The 18144-nt window shown below is 35.4% G+C and overlaps 2 protein-coding genes across 4 annotated transcripts in view; one reads left to right on the top strand and one right to left on the bottom strand.

Moving 5' to 3' along the window:
- Positions 1-5905, top strand: part of LOC110445793 (hyaluronan mediated motility receptor-like) — a 33715-nt gene extending 27810 nt beyond the window's left edge. For 2 of the 3 annotated variants that reach the window (XM_021490582.1, XM_021490583.1), the window contains exons 14-20: positions 592-816; positions 1427-1555; positions 2179-2382; positions 2645-2846; positions 3212-3307; positions 3522-3623; positions 3892-5905. In XM_021490582.1, the coding sequence (XP_021346257.1) occupies positions 592-816; positions 1427-1555; positions 2179-2382; positions 2645-2846; positions 3212-3307; positions 3522-3623; positions 3892-4182 (1249 nt within the window). In that variant the 3' untranslated portion in view covers positions 4183-5905. The remainder of the gene's footprint in view (positions 1-591; positions 817-1426; positions 1556-2178; positions 2383-2644; positions 2847-3211; positions 3308-3521; positions 3624-3891) is intronic. The other variant, XM_021490584.1, reaches the window with a different exon arrangement.
- Positions 5906-7409: 1504 nt separating this feature from the next.
- LOC110445803 (gamma-aminobutyric acid type B receptor subunit 2-like) overlaps positions 7410-18144 on the bottom strand; it is a 60405-nt gene continuing 49670 nt past the window's right edge. Inside the window, exons 6-17 of the mRNA XM_021490597.1 lie at positions 15567-15758; positions 15059-15283; positions 14736-14796; positions 14151-14240; positions 13697-13847; positions 12783-12915; positions 12385-12501; positions 11689-11811; positions 10683-11018; positions 10019-10174; positions 9229-9380; positions 7410-8238 (exon numbers count right to left, since the gene is read on the bottom strand). Coding sequence (XP_021346272.1) covers positions 7410-8238; positions 9229-9380; positions 10019-10174; positions 10683-11018; positions 11689-11811; positions 12385-12501; positions 12783-12915; positions 13697-13847; positions 14151-14240; positions 14736-14796; positions 15059-15283; positions 15567-15758 — 2565 coding nt within the window. The remainder of the gene's footprint in view (positions 8239-9228; positions 9381-10018; positions 10175-10682; positions 11019-11688; positions 11812-12384; positions 12502-12782; positions 12916-13696; positions 13848-14150; positions 14241-14735; positions 14797-15058; positions 15284-15566; positions 15759-18144) is intronic.

Here is an 18144-nt window from a genome sequence, read left to right as displayed (position 1 = left end):
TTTGTGCTCCGTCTTCATGCAGAGGTATTGAAGAAGTGACATAGTTTGCACTATTTAACAAACCGTATTGCCTTTTTGTATTATATGTACTATAGCACCCTCTATTTTAATAATCATAATACATTATATGTCTAATCAAAGCTTGCTTTTTATGAAATCACCTTCTATTTGAGATCATCCGTTTTGTCTTTTAATTGTATTGTGCTTTTCTTGCCTGTGTTGTGGTTTCATATTCAAACGTGAGTCTATACCACGGGTGATTGGTATGATTGAAAAGATACAAGATGCTTTTTTAAAGATAATTTCTTTGTTCTTTAAATAATGCCGTTTGTCTGTCTTTGACACGTTTGATTTTTTGAATCTTATCTAAATCGTTAGCGTTAATATTATTTATATAAAAACAAAATTGTTGTTAACTTATCTGGGATATTTAAATAGCATAATGCCATAGTCAAAAGTTATTTTGATAAGTCATGTTCAACAAATCTATTCATGCGAAAGTAATATATTGCTAATCAAACTAATATAGAGCTAATTATATTGAACCTTTTTGAACGCACTGTTGTACTAACCCGTCAACCGAATTCCCAGGGATGTAGAGGAATTACGCAAAGACTCCAATAAGCTTATGGCGGAAGTCCATAAGTTATATCTATTCACGGATTACGGCGTCGAATCTCTGGAATCACATGAAGACAGGGAAACGGATTCAACAGATAAAAGAAATGTCAGTAAATTCCACGATGCCACAAAGCAGCTCGTTGCCATTCATGAGCGATTCACTGTTATACGTAGCATGAAGGCTGCACTACAAATGTGAGTGGATATAGGGAAGATAGCTTGATCAAATCAATCGTCATAACCATCGGGGTAGATTCTTACTGCACTGTGCCGTTCATTTTAAAGTTCTGCTTAACCACACTGTTACGCACTTTTATAGATGTTGTCTTCCCAAGTACGTCCTTTCTTTATATGATAACCCACTGTTCGTTATCATTCTAATTGCGATATTTTGTATCTAAGTGTATGTTTTGCAATGCTTGTAACACAACATTAACATAGTTAGTAGAAATACTGTTTGCCATAATCTAACATGCCTAAAATAGAATGTGTTCTTCTTTTCTTGTGAACATTACGTCTAGTTGATTAGATGTTAAGTTTTTTGTACAAAGGGTATTCCAGCCAGTAATGTTTCCACCCATTGACACCCAATCGTAGACACCATGTACATGTGTATGCACCAATATTAACAGTTGGATTAATACAGTTTATGTCCCTTTAGTTACTAAAAGTAGTGTAAAATATGTTCATCATTCTGCATATACCAAATATGCATCATTATTGAACATAAATACATTATATCTCAAGACAAATGGCTACCGATTGCACTTACTCTATTCTGCATATATAATATACTATACTGCAGTGCTCTCAATGACTTGGAGAAACATGCCTCATCATCTCAGTCCGATGCTAAGGACCAAATGATGAAGCTGAATATGAAGATCACAGTCCGAGAACAGGAACTGAAGGACCAACACTCAGAGGTCAACAGGTAATACGTTATTAGTATCCATCTTCAGTAAATCCCTTATCTGAAGTCTGTATCTCTATTAATGAAAACGTAGAACTATCATTATAGAATAATGTATTGTGTGATATTACATTCATTTGCAAATTCAAATTCACTACCACACTGGTGTGGTGTCTGGGTAGTAAATTGCAGCAAACATATGTTGCCCAGATATAAATTCAATGTACATAAAGGTTTTCCCCCAACGAATAGTGGTGGGTTATTATGTTTATCTAATTCGAGTTCGTTAATTTTCAAATTTTATTAACACACGAGGTTTACAGATTGTCTTTTACAATTTGTAAATAAGCAAACGAGAGGTAGATACATTTGCTACCTAACCATCATACTTAGCCAAAGAACCGTCCGGTAAATATGTTGACTGAAATATTAGAATCTACCTGCAATAATATTGATTAGTCTAATAATAGAACGCCTGAGGTACAGCGTATAGACACACACCTTGTTGCGTATTGTTAAAACAATCGAATTTTAAAGCTAAACCATGTGATTTACACAAATCAATATTTGAATAGAGTTCATTTAAATAGGAACTATATTCATTTTAACCTGTAATTAAACATCTTACTCCTTACATCTACAAGGTTACGTGATGAAGCCAAGCACGACAAGACGGAGATATCCCGTCTTCAACTCGAAGTGAATGACCGCTTTAAATCGACACTGACAGTATCAGATGAGGAAAAGGTCTATCTGAGAAACAAGATCGATGATGTACAGAGAAGGCTGGATATTGCAGAGAAAAATCTAAACGAGGCGATGAAGGAAAAGTACAACCTGTTGACGAGGTATGTTTCGTCCTTGTTTTTGTTTGTATATTTGTTTTTGTTTGTTTTTGTTTGATTGTTGTTGGGGCTTTTTGTTGTTTTTTGCGTTGTTGAAAAAAGGGAGGAGGGGCAAAGTGTCAAACAAATCGGTATTACCAGCTGTCAATGACACATTGGGAACTGTTTTCAAGTTTTGTTCACATTCTAAGCTCAAATAGGTATAGTATCGCTTATATTAGAATTATTAGTTATGCATTACGGTCATTATACCTTCACATTACAGATTGAGTGTTATGGCCGGCGCAAGACTGACTGATGATAATCCAGCCATATTTGACCTCAGTGACCCGTACAGACCAACTAAACTGGCGGAAATGTTTTCTAGATTGTATGATGATGAATGGACAAATGCCTACGAAACCCTGATGAACCAGTTTTCCCTGGAGGAGACGGAGGCGATACAGCAACTGCTCTCTGTCGTTATGGTAATTGGATAATCATTTATATGCATGTTTGGTTTATTTGTTTGTTTGAAGTTTTACTTCGCAACAGCGTTAATGTTGTGATCATCACAGAGACACCGTGGGAACTTAAAAAGTAGATAGGAGAATAAAATATTCAAAATGCTAAGTGAAAGAGAGAGTGTCTCTCTGGTGCTCTCCTTTAGTCCATCAACCCTTAGCAAAGAATACATAAGGGGGGAACCAAGGGAAATCGTTTAAATATTTATAACATTTCCAACTTTGTAGACTATCTGAGGCACTTTCTGTAGTATTTCATTTATCACGCAATGGTTGTTTCAATGTTTCGAACTTTAACAACAGAATAGTAATCGCTTCCTTTATTCCAGGGGAGTTTCACGTTCTGTGATGTGACTGCTCGGAGCCAGATGATAGATGTCCATAAGGTTTTATTTATGCTGCATCAATCTGAGACTTCCAAAACCGTGAGTTTGTCAATAATGTTGGGGTTTTTTTTCTCTTTTTTCTGATATTTCTAAACAACATTTAAAATCAATCAAGTTATTTTCTTTTTAAAGGCAAACAAAATTTCGATTGGCTTTCTTTCTTTGTCGGTCAGCTATGCAAAGTTTGATTGATTACCTAAAAATAGCTTCAAGAACTGAAAATTCAATCTTGTATTTTACCTGAAATGTTTAGAAAGTGGAGGAAAAGACACAACAGCTGTCTGCAGAGGACCGGAAACAGATCAGAGACCTCCGAAAGTGGTGCGCTCCACAGGCGACTGACACTGTTGTCCAGGTAAAGTGTGCGAAAATATTTTTGAAATCATTTACATCCCATTATGTTAAGCAAACTAATATTAAGAAGAGTGAAAACAGACAATATCGCCAATCTTTCAAATATTATGGGGAGTTCTCTAGTCTTCTTGTGGAGGCTTTTTTCTTTAATAAATGTCCTTTCCTATCAGAACATGATTGGCTGAATTGCTTCCTTATTTGTAACGGAAGACAGCGAGCAATGATACGGGAAGAAAATAACTGTCTTTTTTTCCTTTTTTCTTTTGCAGCTTTATATTAAAGACGCCACAGATATGAAATGGACAAAAGAACAAATAGATGCTTGTGAGCCTTACATCAACAAGTGTGTTTCATTGTGCTGGCTAATGAACGTTCAAAGCCCCCCTGTTTACATGTCACGTGATGTTGAATCCGGGGATCCGTTTGACGAAACAAAGCACAAACACTACACGCGGAAGGGCACAGTGGTGGACTTTTTGGTGTGGCCGACACTTCAACTAACAAAAGAGGGTGCGGTTTTACGTAAGGGCGTCGTACAGACTAGACGCCAAAATGAGTAGACATTTTACGGGAGTTCGTATTTTCGTATGATGAGATTAAAGAAACCCTACACGTAACGGTGTACCAATAATATAGTGCCATGTCAATGTTAATCAATTACATGTACCTATGCACATGAATGTCGACTCATATTCATAAACTACATAAATACTCAACGATAAGAAAATGTCCTGAATCTCTTAGTGTGAATGTTAACTATAAACTACGCAACGGTCATTTGCTAGTAAAGGACGCTCGTTGCGTGCAAATAGCGAGTAAATGTATACCGATACCATCCATAATATATAGCCTACATCATCAACAGTATATAAAACTACATACAAGTTACATAAATTGCTTACTTCACTTATTATACTATTAAAGGCTTGACGATGGATGTCTACCCATGTAAAACATCAAAAACGTTTACTACCATTATTTGCAACGATATTTCAATGATTGTTGAATTTTAACCACATTGGTGCATTAGATATGATTTATAAAAAGCATGCTTCTATTTAAGAAAGACTTCCTTTTCCTTCATTAATGGAAAACTTTCATATTTTGTAACAATTCGTAATAAATCTGCTATCCTGACCACTATCTCAGACGCCATCCTTTTATAACCCCAAAAATAGCTTCTGTACAAAAATCAACACACACGGTCAATGAATACCAGCACAAAAGAAACTGCACAAAGGAATACTAATTGTGGTATTTAGGAAGACAACACTATGGACTTATAACCTCTGAGGCAATGCATCAAATAGCTGTATGTTATATATATAGAAATATTTACCATTGCATAGTAATGCCACCATATAACTCTACCTAATTCAGAAAACAATCGTATCAACCTTGAATTTAATTACCCCGGTTTTTGTTTTCGGTTGAGTTGCTCCTGCTATCAGACATTGAATAACAACGGTTAATTTGAATCATAGCAATAAATAAATTCACCAAACATTATTGAAAAACAGTAAATGGTCAATATAAGTAAAATTGGGTGATTTAAAAAAAAAAGCAATAAAGAAAACGCTTACGCAAAAAGATGACATTTTTTAGTTGAAATTATTTATTACTGTGGGAAATTTACGGTTGACTATCACACGAAACAAAAATATCCACGCAAAATTGTGTTGAACCAAAATAGACCAGTGTACATCGTTTTTATTAATTTGCTTTTCTCTTAATGCCTCTGGGCTTATTTGTAATTCATGTGTGGTGCTTACAGATTCAATCTACTTCACTACTTACTACGATTTGGTGGAAACCTTCACAGCATGCGTAGCTTGTTTAAACACTTAATTATAATATATATAGTCAAATCAAGGCAAAACTCCTTGTCAACATATGATACCATTCCATGCACATGGACACTCGTACATTTTGTTGCAATCGATCAATCATGGGAGCGTCAAAATTGTATCCATATCTTCTTTTCTTTGTTTTAATATGGAGGCTTGCCAGTTCTGCCTGTACCTACAGATAATATTATGGTAGTATAAAGATGTTAGATTGTTGCATATTTAGCATTGTAAATGTTCCATTGCCTATACAATAGTGCATATGTCAGGCATATTTTACATATGTCTAGCATATGTGTACTGCATAAAGCATTGTTATATTCAGACATGCCAAACACAAGATTTCTTCTGGATGAAATATGCAGTTTAAGCTTGTCACTATCACATTCCGTCCATTCAATACATGTCTTTCATTCTAATAAAGGTTAATGTTTAAACTGCTGATTGTTGTTGTTGTTTCTAAATCGATAACTGACGGTTATGGCTAAAATAAAAATAAATGCTGTTGTAAATTATTCTACAATATCATTATACGAAAATATATACCATTNCACCCCACTCCCCACCCCCCTCTCCAATCCGTTTACATTTAAAAACGATTACCATAAAATACCAATATACCAATTATTACCATAAAGTCTTTGTACGATTTTCTTACGATCAGATACGAATGTTCCATATTTCATATTGCCTAAAAAATATTGATTGCCTGCCAGTAAATTCTTTTCTTATCCCGTTAAATCTGATAATGAAGGATCCTGCTTTCTCTCCGTAAATTTGGTTCGTACTCGGCACACAGCTCTCGCCAGCCCAATTTTCGAGCTGTCAGAGGATGACAACAGAGGAGACGTATTGGTCGCAATGTTTAGTTTACAGCGCCTCTTCCCACTGTCCTGATTCATACCAGTCCATATTTCATGGGAAAAGAAGGTTAGGTCATCGAACGAATGAATGTCTTCAACTCTATTTTCTCTATTAATTGTATTTTTGATAGGTATGCCATTCGCGATGTATGTCAATGACCCTTCACTATTGGCGGTTTTCTAAAGGAGCTTAGCCTGGCTCCAGATATGTCAGATCGAGTTGTTACGGCGTCCTAACACAGTGGTAAAGTGGTTATTGTCTAACAAAGTGATCTATAGTCCTGTTATAGATCCAAACGCACAAGCAGGTTATAGTTATTTGAAAACAGAAATCTTAATAGATGATCGTAGAAACACACAATAAACTCTTTTTTTCAACAACGGGGAGAAGGCATACGAGAAGTATAAAACACAGGCAAGTAAATCCTTTAAAATTACATTAATTACTATTTATGTCCCATATCCTATAAGTTCGTGATGCTGTATTGAATATTGATACCAATAATACTCGTTAAGTAACCTACGATATCAGTATAAACTACGATACAAGTACTCTGTTTCATCCATTTTGAGCCATTTCTCTACCAGCTTTAATATCTTTTGTACAGATAAATACTAAAACTAATGATATTGTCAAGACAAGATTGATAGGTAAGAGATTCGTAATAAAAAACCTTTTTCTGGATATTTACCAATCAAAACAAAATATTAAGTGGAATACAAATAAACCAAATTAAAAAGCCTTGATGACAATCAATCATAACAGTACATTTTTGTAGTATTTCTTGAATTATCTGGTTTTGTAATTCCTGGTCTGCTCTTGGTGTGTAGCCAAGTGTGAAGGGGTGTATACGCTGACAATGAACTGATGTTAACTCAATCAATGAATAGTTGAAGTCGAAAAATCAAAATGATAATTAAACAAAATCAATTAAAAAATTGTATTTATTTAGTAATTTTACATGCAATTCTGACAACGATTCATGACATGATTAGTGCAGAAATAGTATGTGCCCAGTGCTTTGTTTATTTATATATATATATATATATTTAATAACTTCCTAACTTTAACCCTTGTCATACATCTGATACTTCATATTCTAAATCGCTGAGAGCCTTGAGCTCATGCTGTATTTTTACAAGGTCACTTTGTAATTTGATTATGCGCCGACGCCTCTCCCTGGCGATCAAATGTTCAATATTTTGAAGTTTTGATACTGTTTTGCCCTCTCTGTTAGTGTCAACATCAGTCACACGACAAAGGGGGAGATAACTCATATCACCAGTAGATCTGCATGGCTTTATGCTGTTTTCCCGATATTTATCCTTCGACTTACACACCTTAATGCTATTACTTTTCTTATTTTCACAAAAAGCAGTATTTTCAACGGAGCTTTCATCATCAGAGCATGGAGTTATTTTCACTTGAAGATCAAACACATTTGATTTTCGTCGATATTTTTTGCTATCTGGTCTAGAATCGTCCATTCGACTTGCTTTCCTGGTAGTTTGGCACTCCCAGGAACGTTCAAAAATGGTTGAATCTGTATTCCACTTCCTACTCGTCAATGACATGTCTGTATTACAGAAAACTTCATCAGTGTCATCATCAACATCCTGAAAGTAATGTCTCAATGAAAACTCGCTTTTGGACGCATGCGTGTCTCTTGACATTTCCCTAGCTGGGAAACCCCTTTTTCGGGGCGGTGCTCTAAAACTTAAACTTCGTCGTAATTCCGAAAGTTTTTTGGCCGTCGCCGATGCTGCCTCCCGAATACTCATCCTTCTCATGGGTTTGGAATAATTTGGATGAAGCGAGTTCTGTACCGGAAATACAAAATCGTCACCAGAGGTTTCAGAAGAAAGTCCAAAACAAACTTCTCCTCCATCAGATATAGAATTGCATCTGCAAATATACAAAAGAACAGTCAATGTATGATCAATTTCTTAAAAGACACAAATATTTCCGATGTAAATATCTTAACATTCATTTCTTATTTGTATATGTAGTCAATACCATTAGTCGGTACGACTTGACAATATGTTTTCTACAGCACCTTAAACATTATACAATATAGTACACTTATCAATAATATTTGTAGAATTTATTTCGGTCTTAATATGGTTTCTAATATCTATAATTTTATTCAAATAAGAACTCAACATTAACTCTTCTCTTCCATTTGTTTTGAAAACGCATTTGGCTTTTTCTGACATTAAAATTTAAAAGCTAATGTCTCCAGCTTGTTATGCTTGTTTTATAATATACCAATATATGTATAACGGGTTATTATATTTGGAATAACGTGCTTTCTTGTTTTAAATCATATCATTCAATTATTAAGCAATTTAACTTAAGTTAGTTTTGTTTGGTAGGTCATAGTTATTACATATAGTATGTAAATATTCAACGTATAATGACCAATCAAAACAACAACCTCATATAGGTTCTTATGTAAGTTAGCAATACAATGCATTCCCTAACACCAATCAACTCCCCATTCGATAAATATTTAGATAAACTATTTGAATTCTATATAGTAAGACCAATTTCATTATGTTGAAGCGATAGGTCCTACCGAGACTGTTTCTTGTTCCAGCTTATGTGTTTACTTTATATCCGAATACAGAATGCATGACGATTCAGGATTGATTATCAATTTAATAATTGAAAGAAAAAAATATATTGATATGGGCAACACACGAGGACAAACTTCCAATTCAATCTCGATACGAAAAGGCAAACGAAAGCTAGAAAACAAACAAAAACAGAGCTTAGGAAAAACTAAAAAGCGGGGAAAACATCTTTAAAAATATTAGGTAAATAGAAAAACATGTATATTAATCAGTATGTAAAATACACCATTAACACTAATAAGAATGTTGCAACATATACCTTTCTAGTTCCTGTAATCTGCGGCGTCTGATGACAGGTGATGGATCCACGCGAGATTCCGGCAGCAGATGAAGAATTTCATCCGTTAGCTTCGGGAACGGCTGGAGAGGCAGCTCCAACATACGTTCTAGTCTACATATCTCCTGGTCCAACTGTTGTACAATACAATGTATGTTACAATTGTCATACAGAGAGATACAATGTCAGATATACATTATTCTCCTGGGGAAACTACTTTATGTATTTGCCTCTTTAAAATTATGGAAACGTTCAATAAATTACTAAAGTGAAAAGTGAATTTACGTTTAGAATGAAGAATTTTCTGAGAAAGAAAATATTCCGCAAAAACGGACTCTGCGGATTGTGCAGTTTAGTTTTCATGGTTCCTTAATGTCCATAAACTAAATTACATTATCGACAATCTTAAATCATAAAAGATAGTAGTCAGATTTTTTTTTTTTTTTTACTTTGCTCAAAGCATTGCTTACATTATAAACAAAAATCCCAATTCTAGGTAGATATATACACACCACATACGGACTAAATGTGCGTACGTTATTTTTTAGGTTTTTAGTTCATCGGTGGATTATTCCATTAAAGCATTTCAAATCAAGTTCACATACAGCTTCTACGGACAATCTATTTCTTATCAGACTTGTATAGCTGGTTATTTTGGACCATTGGACCATACATGGATAACTCATAGTAAGATGAGCAGTGCTGCGCGTCGTGTTTATACTGCACTTAAAATAGTGACCATATCTGTCCTCTACAGTACCCCTCCACGTACCTCCACGATTTCCCGTTTATATACTCGGTTCTGTACCTCAGCTCTGTAATACAGGTCTCTCTTCTCATCCACCACGAAACGTCTCGTTTTGTCCTCCACAACTATTCCTGATGCTACTACCACCGGGTCGCCCTTACACGTCAATATGGCGTAGATCTATAGATAGAACAACACATAACAGTATGATCAAGTTGGGTTATGAAGTATTCAAAACAAAGCTCATGTACTCTTTACTTATAGCGTTATTTTCAATGTCGTAACGTTGCATTTTTAGAACGATAACTCCGCAGAAATATTTTTAATATATTTACTGTAGCTGTATTTTCAGGACGCAACAATTGTCAAAATTATTACATTCCAGGTTTTCTTGGGTATATCTATAATCAACCTCATTAGAACTCAAATCTGAATGCTATGAACAGAATACGAAACTGTGCTCTGCTAACAGTCCAATTTTACGTCAGTATTGCATTGGAACAGATAAAGCGTGATGTCGAATCTGCCCAAAATTACCACCATCAAATACTGCCGTATATGATATATATTAAATGTGTGTGTCCAATTTGTGACAATTTAGAGTGCTGTGGATTCTACCGGAAGTACCATATGGTATCATTAGTAGTGATTTCGAGGGCATTGTAAATGTAGAATGTTTTCGCCTTACCTTAGGTACGAAGAGCAGACAGAGTGTCACGGAGGTGGACAGGAGGACAAAGGCGGATTCCAGGATGTAGGCCATAGTTGGCTGATCTGAGAGGATGTTCGAGAGCACCACAACGATACTGCTCATCAGCACAACATTGTAAACGTTTAGGCCGATATACTGGGAATCATTCAGCACGGGAATTTTCACGTTGCGCGTTTCCCATGCCATGTATACGCCAAAGACGAGGAGAAGTCCTTTGAAAGCGTAGAAAGCACCAAGCCATTTCTGTATGTGGTTTGAATGACATGTTGAGATCTGGGATATATACCAGACATCTATATCGTTGTCAGAAGGCTGAAACATTAATCGGTATATATTGTCATTGTGCATGATCAATTCTTAATCTGTCCGCAATAATTTGCTGTTATCAACTGAAGCAAGTATCATAAAATCATTGTTTACAATATCAAAGATGGCACTCTTCTAAATGTTTAATGTCGTTGAAATTTGCCCTGTGAACCCTCATTTATCACGAAGACGTTACCAAGGACTTTGGAATGATAAGCGTTTCCTGCACTACATCGAAGTGAACTACTACCGGGACGCCCTTACACGTCAGGTTCACCATCACTTACCCCTACCGTCAGGTTCACCATCGATTTCCCCTACCGTCAGGTTCACGATCACATAACCCTACTGTTAGGTTCGCGAGCACTTACCCCTACTGTCAGGTTCACGATCACTTACCTCTACTGTCAGGTTCACAATCACTTACCCCTTCTGTCAGGTTCACAATCACTTATCCCTACTGCCACTTAATCCTATTGTCAAGTTAACGAAAGGTTCATGACTACTTATCCCCACTGTCATGTTCAGGACTACTTACCCCTACTGTCAGGTTCAGGACTATTTACCCCACTGTCAGATTCACAAACACTTACCCCTACTGTCAGTTTGGCGATCACGTACCCTAATGTCAGGTTCAGGACTACTTACCCCCACTGTCAGGTTCAGGACTACTTACCCCCACTGTCAGGTTGGCGATCTGTCTTTGCATTGGATCCACACAAACCCACACTAGCAGGATAGTAGAGTCGATCACTAGTAGAGCACCGATTATAAACAACAGTTGTTTGTCCTTCAGGAGCTGTTACATATAATACAGATAATTTATAAAGAACATATTATAAAACTACAGTGGTATGTCTATCAGGACTGCAGTATACCACTTCGATTGTAAGTATAGAATAGATTATAAAATGCAGTTGTATGTTCTCTAGGAGCAGTAAGAGTGATTATAACGGATAGAATTTTTGGGAAACAATGAAATACTTACTTCCTATGTGAAACAATAGTATGCATACTTCCAATGAGCATCAATGATACGCGTATTCTAATGACAACCAATGTATTATTATACTGTTTATGATAACCTTGTTATTCCTGCATATATTACCAATTACAAACATTGTAAACAATGCAACGCATAAGCCCAATTGTAAAAGATATAAAATATACAAACAATGACAATATACTATCGATGTCATGGCGCTTCTATTTTACGTAGACCATCCTTGTTTAGTGAATCAATCACCCGTAAAACATATTTTTTGTGAAATGCTCTTCTATGTCACTTTAGTTTTTGTCAGTTTACTATGAAATAACATATATTTGGCGTATCTTGTGGTGCTCGTGCTGAAGACATCAAGCGTAGTTTTACCTTGTTCTTGATGAGACCCCTGTTCACTCGTGTGAAAATTTGATGGACGCGATACGTTTTGGTGAACATTGAGCCGAAAGCCAAGGAAAACCCGGCGGCAAAAAAGAAAGCTCTGGTCTGAAAATTAAAAAAAACACGTATATAATATTGTACTTCTACTGCAGGAGAAACAAGTAAGACAGGGGCTAATTAACGATGGACATGCATTATTCATGATGATATTTTTTTACTACTTGTGTAGGTGGTAATATTATAGCAATTGCTTATATGGTTGTATCAGATGACATAAGCAATGAATGTTCTTCTAGCGAAGCTATTTATTTAATTGCTTTCTGTTTTGTATGTTGTAGAAAGTGGATGTTGAGAAATTACGATTGTTCGAAAATACAATAACATACTGTACAAAAGAGTGGGTACTGCTCTTCTTTGATTCTACGGTCGTCAAATCCCAGAAGCATGACCCCGCCATACACCAAGATACAGCCCCCTACCGCCACATTGTTTAGTGTGGGGCTTGACAATTTTATGTACCTGACAACAAATCATTACAACAAAGCATCCGTTAACAAATACATGATGTAATTTTCGCCATCCTCTAATTCATATCTGACACCTTACACTAAACGAAATAAATCACATGTGTAAGGAGAGGAGCACAACTGATAATGTCTCCTGTTCTCGGATCGAACTCTATTTGAATTACCTCTCAATTACTAGTCTACATTGTCTATAAGGCTGTCTATCTGACATTTAACTTGGTGTAATCGATAGTAAGGTTGTCTACTGACGGGTCGTTGCTGAGGACTTGGTATAGGCTACATACTGATATTCCAATATCGTTACTAAGATTATATCAAACAAAAAATGACATACATGTCACTCAAACATCACACTTTGACATCTATGTCAAGAACGGGGTTCAGTCATTAACTTTTCTGATGGACTAATAATACCAAACTATTACACCATTTTGCTCGATGGTTAATGCTTTGTCTGGTTAATAATTACCATATTTGTTTGCTAAAAGTATATGAATTACTCTGATGTGTCTTCATTGTATGTATTCAGTTTATATATATTATGTCTATATCAGTGTTATGGTGTTAATTTGTGTTTTGGGAATGTTATCTATTTAATATTAAATTCCTTGCATCACAGCACCACAATAAAGACGGTAGGACCAATCGTCCGGTAGGTGTGCCCGTAATCACAGTGAAGGAATCTACAGGAGATTTTTTCATTGCCAATATCAGCAAATATTAACTTTTATTCCACTTCATAAAACAAAAATATATTCTATTTACAATTTTACCTCGATTTCCGTTTACAGAGGTTAAAACACAAAAAGCACGTTGCCGCAATAATTCCAACGACACACCAAGAAGTGATGACGTAGAACACACTGTCTTCTATCACTTTCCTATGCATGACGATTAATATTTTGTCCTTGGGTACTTTTCCATCTGAAAGTAATATATACATCGAAACTCACTAATCATAACAATATCTGGGTATGTTCTTCTTATGTTGTATCTCAATTTCTCAATACTTCAAACAAAGAAATGTTTTAGAAATTATATTCATTATTTTGATTTCTATTTTGATTTGTTCACTGCTTGACACTTATCTTATTATAGATTTGTTCTCGATCTGATGACATATACTTTTATTAACATCTCGATCTGATGACATATACTTTTATCAACATCTCGATCTGATGATATATACTTTTATTAACATCTGTTAGCAATATTTAATAAACTCACCTGACCAGTGCACATCAACACAGTCAGGGCACCGGAAGTTTAATATTTCCTTGTCGAACTCGTACATGGCAACAGTCACCATGTGCCCACCTTTATAAAATAGTTATAACAACGTCATGAAATTACATACCATCGGACTACATATAACACCAAAAATGTACTACAATTACATAAAACAGTGCTAGATATTTTGACTACACGATTTGTATTATATATGTCAGTGATTAAATTACTTACGACAGACAAGAAGTAGGTCAAGGGGAAACACACCCTGGCGGTTTAAATGTGCAGCAGTGATGATGCCCCCCGCCTCCCTCCCATCCGCCTGTGGCTATATCCAATCAATATACGAGATTTGATATGTGATGTACTTTATATACTTCATAACATTTAAACGGTAAAAACGACTGCATCATCTTTTCAATCACATTTGAAATATAGTAATTGGAATCCGTATTGTTCCAGTGAGATCATCGCCATTTCACATCAGCGATAATGTCAGTCTCACAGGTTTTCACGCAGTGTAGGTCTATCTGATATCGAAGCCTCCCCTGATTTGTAATCTAGATAAGGACTGTTATTTACCTTGGTTTTGTTTAACCACCGCCAGTCCCCTTCGGTCAGGTCCTTGGAATGAAACAGGTCCCTGTAGATATACAGACCAGAAACAAACTCTGTAATGCTTTGTCATGTAACGACTGCGTACTGTTAACGTTCAGAATACGTACTGGGTGATTAATTAGTTTGTGAACAAAATCGTTGACAATTGATTACTCTGTGATATGCAGTTGCAAAACAAAGGGGAAAACTTTGATAATGGAAATGAAATTGGTGTTAGGGAATTTGCTCTGTTAGAATATTGTATTCATTTAATAAATTCGCTGACATCATTATAAAACTGTTCTTACTGATAAACCATCAAAGGTGAGTCCCTCGACTGTTCTCATCATTTCGGTAACCATGTCGCCGGCATCGCCATAAGGCACAGTATCCAGCAAGTGGTTCGATTTCCTTAAAAGTTTTCGGAGGGTCAAGGCCACTGTCCACACCGTATCATAGGCGCTTGTTGCATAGGGACTCATTGGCGTAGTGCCATTCAACGACAGATAGTCTCTTTGAAAATCATCAAAGGTCTGAAAATTATCATATTAAACATTAAGTATATCGTATTAAGACTTGTTTGGTTAGCGATTCAGATTGTAATCAATGTTGCCCTTAAGGTTGTCGAAATTTCGATCGATACGCGTATTTTTTGTTTTGTTACAACTTAATTAAATAAATATTTTTTAACATATCTTACAAAGTATTTCGGCATGATGTTAATCAAATCAAGGAGTGAAACACAATGAAGACTGATACATAATATTCTGACTGTTTATATCTCTTAAATATCTTTCAAATTGGGGGACAACTCACAATATTTGCTACAGACATTCCCTTTCCATAATTAAATGTATTGAAACTGGCCACTGTAAAGTATCCTTCCGCGACAGAACGTAGATCCTCCTGTGAACAGTCTGTATCGTTAGCCATTGTCCACCATTTTTCTACAAAGTCGCCTATTATCAGCCACACGTATCGGGCACCGTACATTTCCAATCGATGGGCCTGTCAAACAAATAGGCTTTACTGAATAGGAACACACCGTAATGTAAATTAAATCTCAAACCTTGTCTAGAAATGTACTGTTGCATCCGTTAAGTATTTGCTTATAGTACATGTATTTGTGTCAGACGGTCTCAGTATTATTATAACTAGCTGCGTTTAATACTCCGTACAGGACAATGTTACCCTTCACCGAGTTTGTTTGTTGGATTTATACACTGTATTATTTAAGCAATAACAAAAAACGTCTTCATCAGTCATGTTTGAAACTTTACATGTAATAGCTCAGCCCTGGTCATAGGTCGTTTTGCAGAGGTAATTCCTTGACCCAATCGTTTATTTGCAGATGTAATCAATTAACCCGGTTATCGATCGATTATTGGAGGTAATATTTAACCAAGTTATCAGTTGATTTGTGGAAGTAATGAATCAACCTGTTATCGATTGATTTTAAAAGCTAATGACATTTTTCAAACATGTAGATCGACCCGTTCATCGGTCAGGTTGCAATCCACTGACCGGTCGATTTGATAAGTAAAACGCACTCGGGCTATGAACGATTCGTGTGCACGTGGCTATAACCTACATAAGCGATATAAAAACACACGTTTATCGATTAATTTGTAGCGGAAATCAATTGATCTTTTTCTTATTTAAAAATAGCATCAGCTCAAACAGTTTCATTGAAATGTAGTTGCGTGTAGGTTTCAAAACAAATAGTTTTAGGTTTATTATGTAAATAAAGAGAAACATCTACCCAGTAAATGTGCTATTGTAAATATGAACATATACCCTGTCATACATTTACAATCGATATGTAATACAACATTCAACACACAATCAAAATAATGTTAACATAAGCGAGTAGTTTTTCAGACGGCAATACTAGCCTTCTTTAAAGTTGGACAATTACCCGATAAAAGGGCGATTTGTTTAGGTAATGTATATACATGTATGTTAATCATGGGATTTTGTTAAAGTGGATATATAGAGGATATTTAATGGTGTCCTCATGCAGTAAAAACAAACATATTTCACGAGTGAGGCTAATATCTTGATATTTTTACACGAGTGCGCAGCACGAGTGAAAAAAATCAAAATATTAGCCATATGAGTGAAATATATTTGTTATTACTGAAGACACCATTACATTTTCGATTTATTACATTTTTAAACCATAAAACATGAAAAATGTAATGCATTAAAAAAAGTGCGGGAATCAGAGGCGTAATAATAAGCGCCATATTATAATGACGTCACGCATGACAACAAGGCTGCGCGCCATTTTGAATGCTATTTTCTGTTATGATTGCTTATAAAAATGTTAATAATTGTATATTTATGTAAATACTTAAGTGTGTGTACCTAACATTTACAATAACAACCTCTTATTCTACCGTCGCTTCATTTGAATCTGAACAAAAAATCGTTGCCTTTAAATGCAGCGAATAGAAGATACCGTTATGATTGGTCAATACCAAAAAGTGATATTTGTCACAGTGTGAAAGATATCAGTTTTATCAAGTTGATAGAATCCGATATTTCACTGCCAAAAATGTAATAAATAGAGGATATTCAATGGTGTCTTCAGTTATAACAATTATATTTCACGAGTGTGGCTAATATTTTGATATTTTTCACAAGTGGGCAGCACGAGTGAAAAATATCAAAATATTAGCCACACAACATCGACTTCAACATCCGGCTTTTCGTGTCAATAAAACCAAATATTCACCGAAGTAAAAAGTCTGCAATTGTTATACTAAATATGAAATAATGCTATTCTTTTATCATTAAATACAATTGAAACAACAAAAATTGTCAGAAGAACAGTACGAGGATTGTGACGTTTAAACTAAGTGACGTCATAAAGATTTAGCTGCTGTTCCTTAAAATACATAGTCTTCGACCTCCACATGAGTTTGCTTAAATCAATGAGGATGAAGCAAACAAATTGTATTAAATATTAACCCGATAATCTATCCGAAACGTACTCATGATTTGAACTAATCCTGAGTACGGTCAATTAGTGAATAAATAACTAAACCTGAGTATGGTCAATTAGTAAAACAGTAACTAAACCTGAGTATGGTCAATTAGTGAAATAACAACTTATCTTGAGTACGGTCAATTAGTGAACTAATCACTTATCCTGAGTACGATTAATTAGATATATAATTAGTAATCCTGGTTATTGATTGCTTTGCAGATGTGTTGACTAAATCAGTGATTGGTCACTCCGTATAGATAATAACGAACTCCCGGTAGAGTTAATTTGTAGATGTGATAGCGAAACCCTGGTATAGTTAATTTGTATGAATGACAGCGAAACCCTGGTATAGTTAATTTGTATGAATGACAGCGAAACCCTGGTATAATTAATTTGTAT

Source organism: Mizuhopecten yessoensis, unplaced genomic scaffold, assembly GCF_002113885.1.
Source record: "Mizuhopecten yessoensis strain PY_sf001 unplaced genomic scaffold, ASM211388v2 scaffold2369, whole genome shotgun sequence".
Lineage (NCBI taxonomy): Eukaryota > Metazoa > Mollusca > Bivalvia > Pectinida > Pectinidae > Mizuhopecten > Mizuhopecten yessoensis.
The sequence above is the reverse complement of the archived record's forward strand: the minus strand, read 5'-3'. Positions and strand labels throughout refer to the sequence as shown.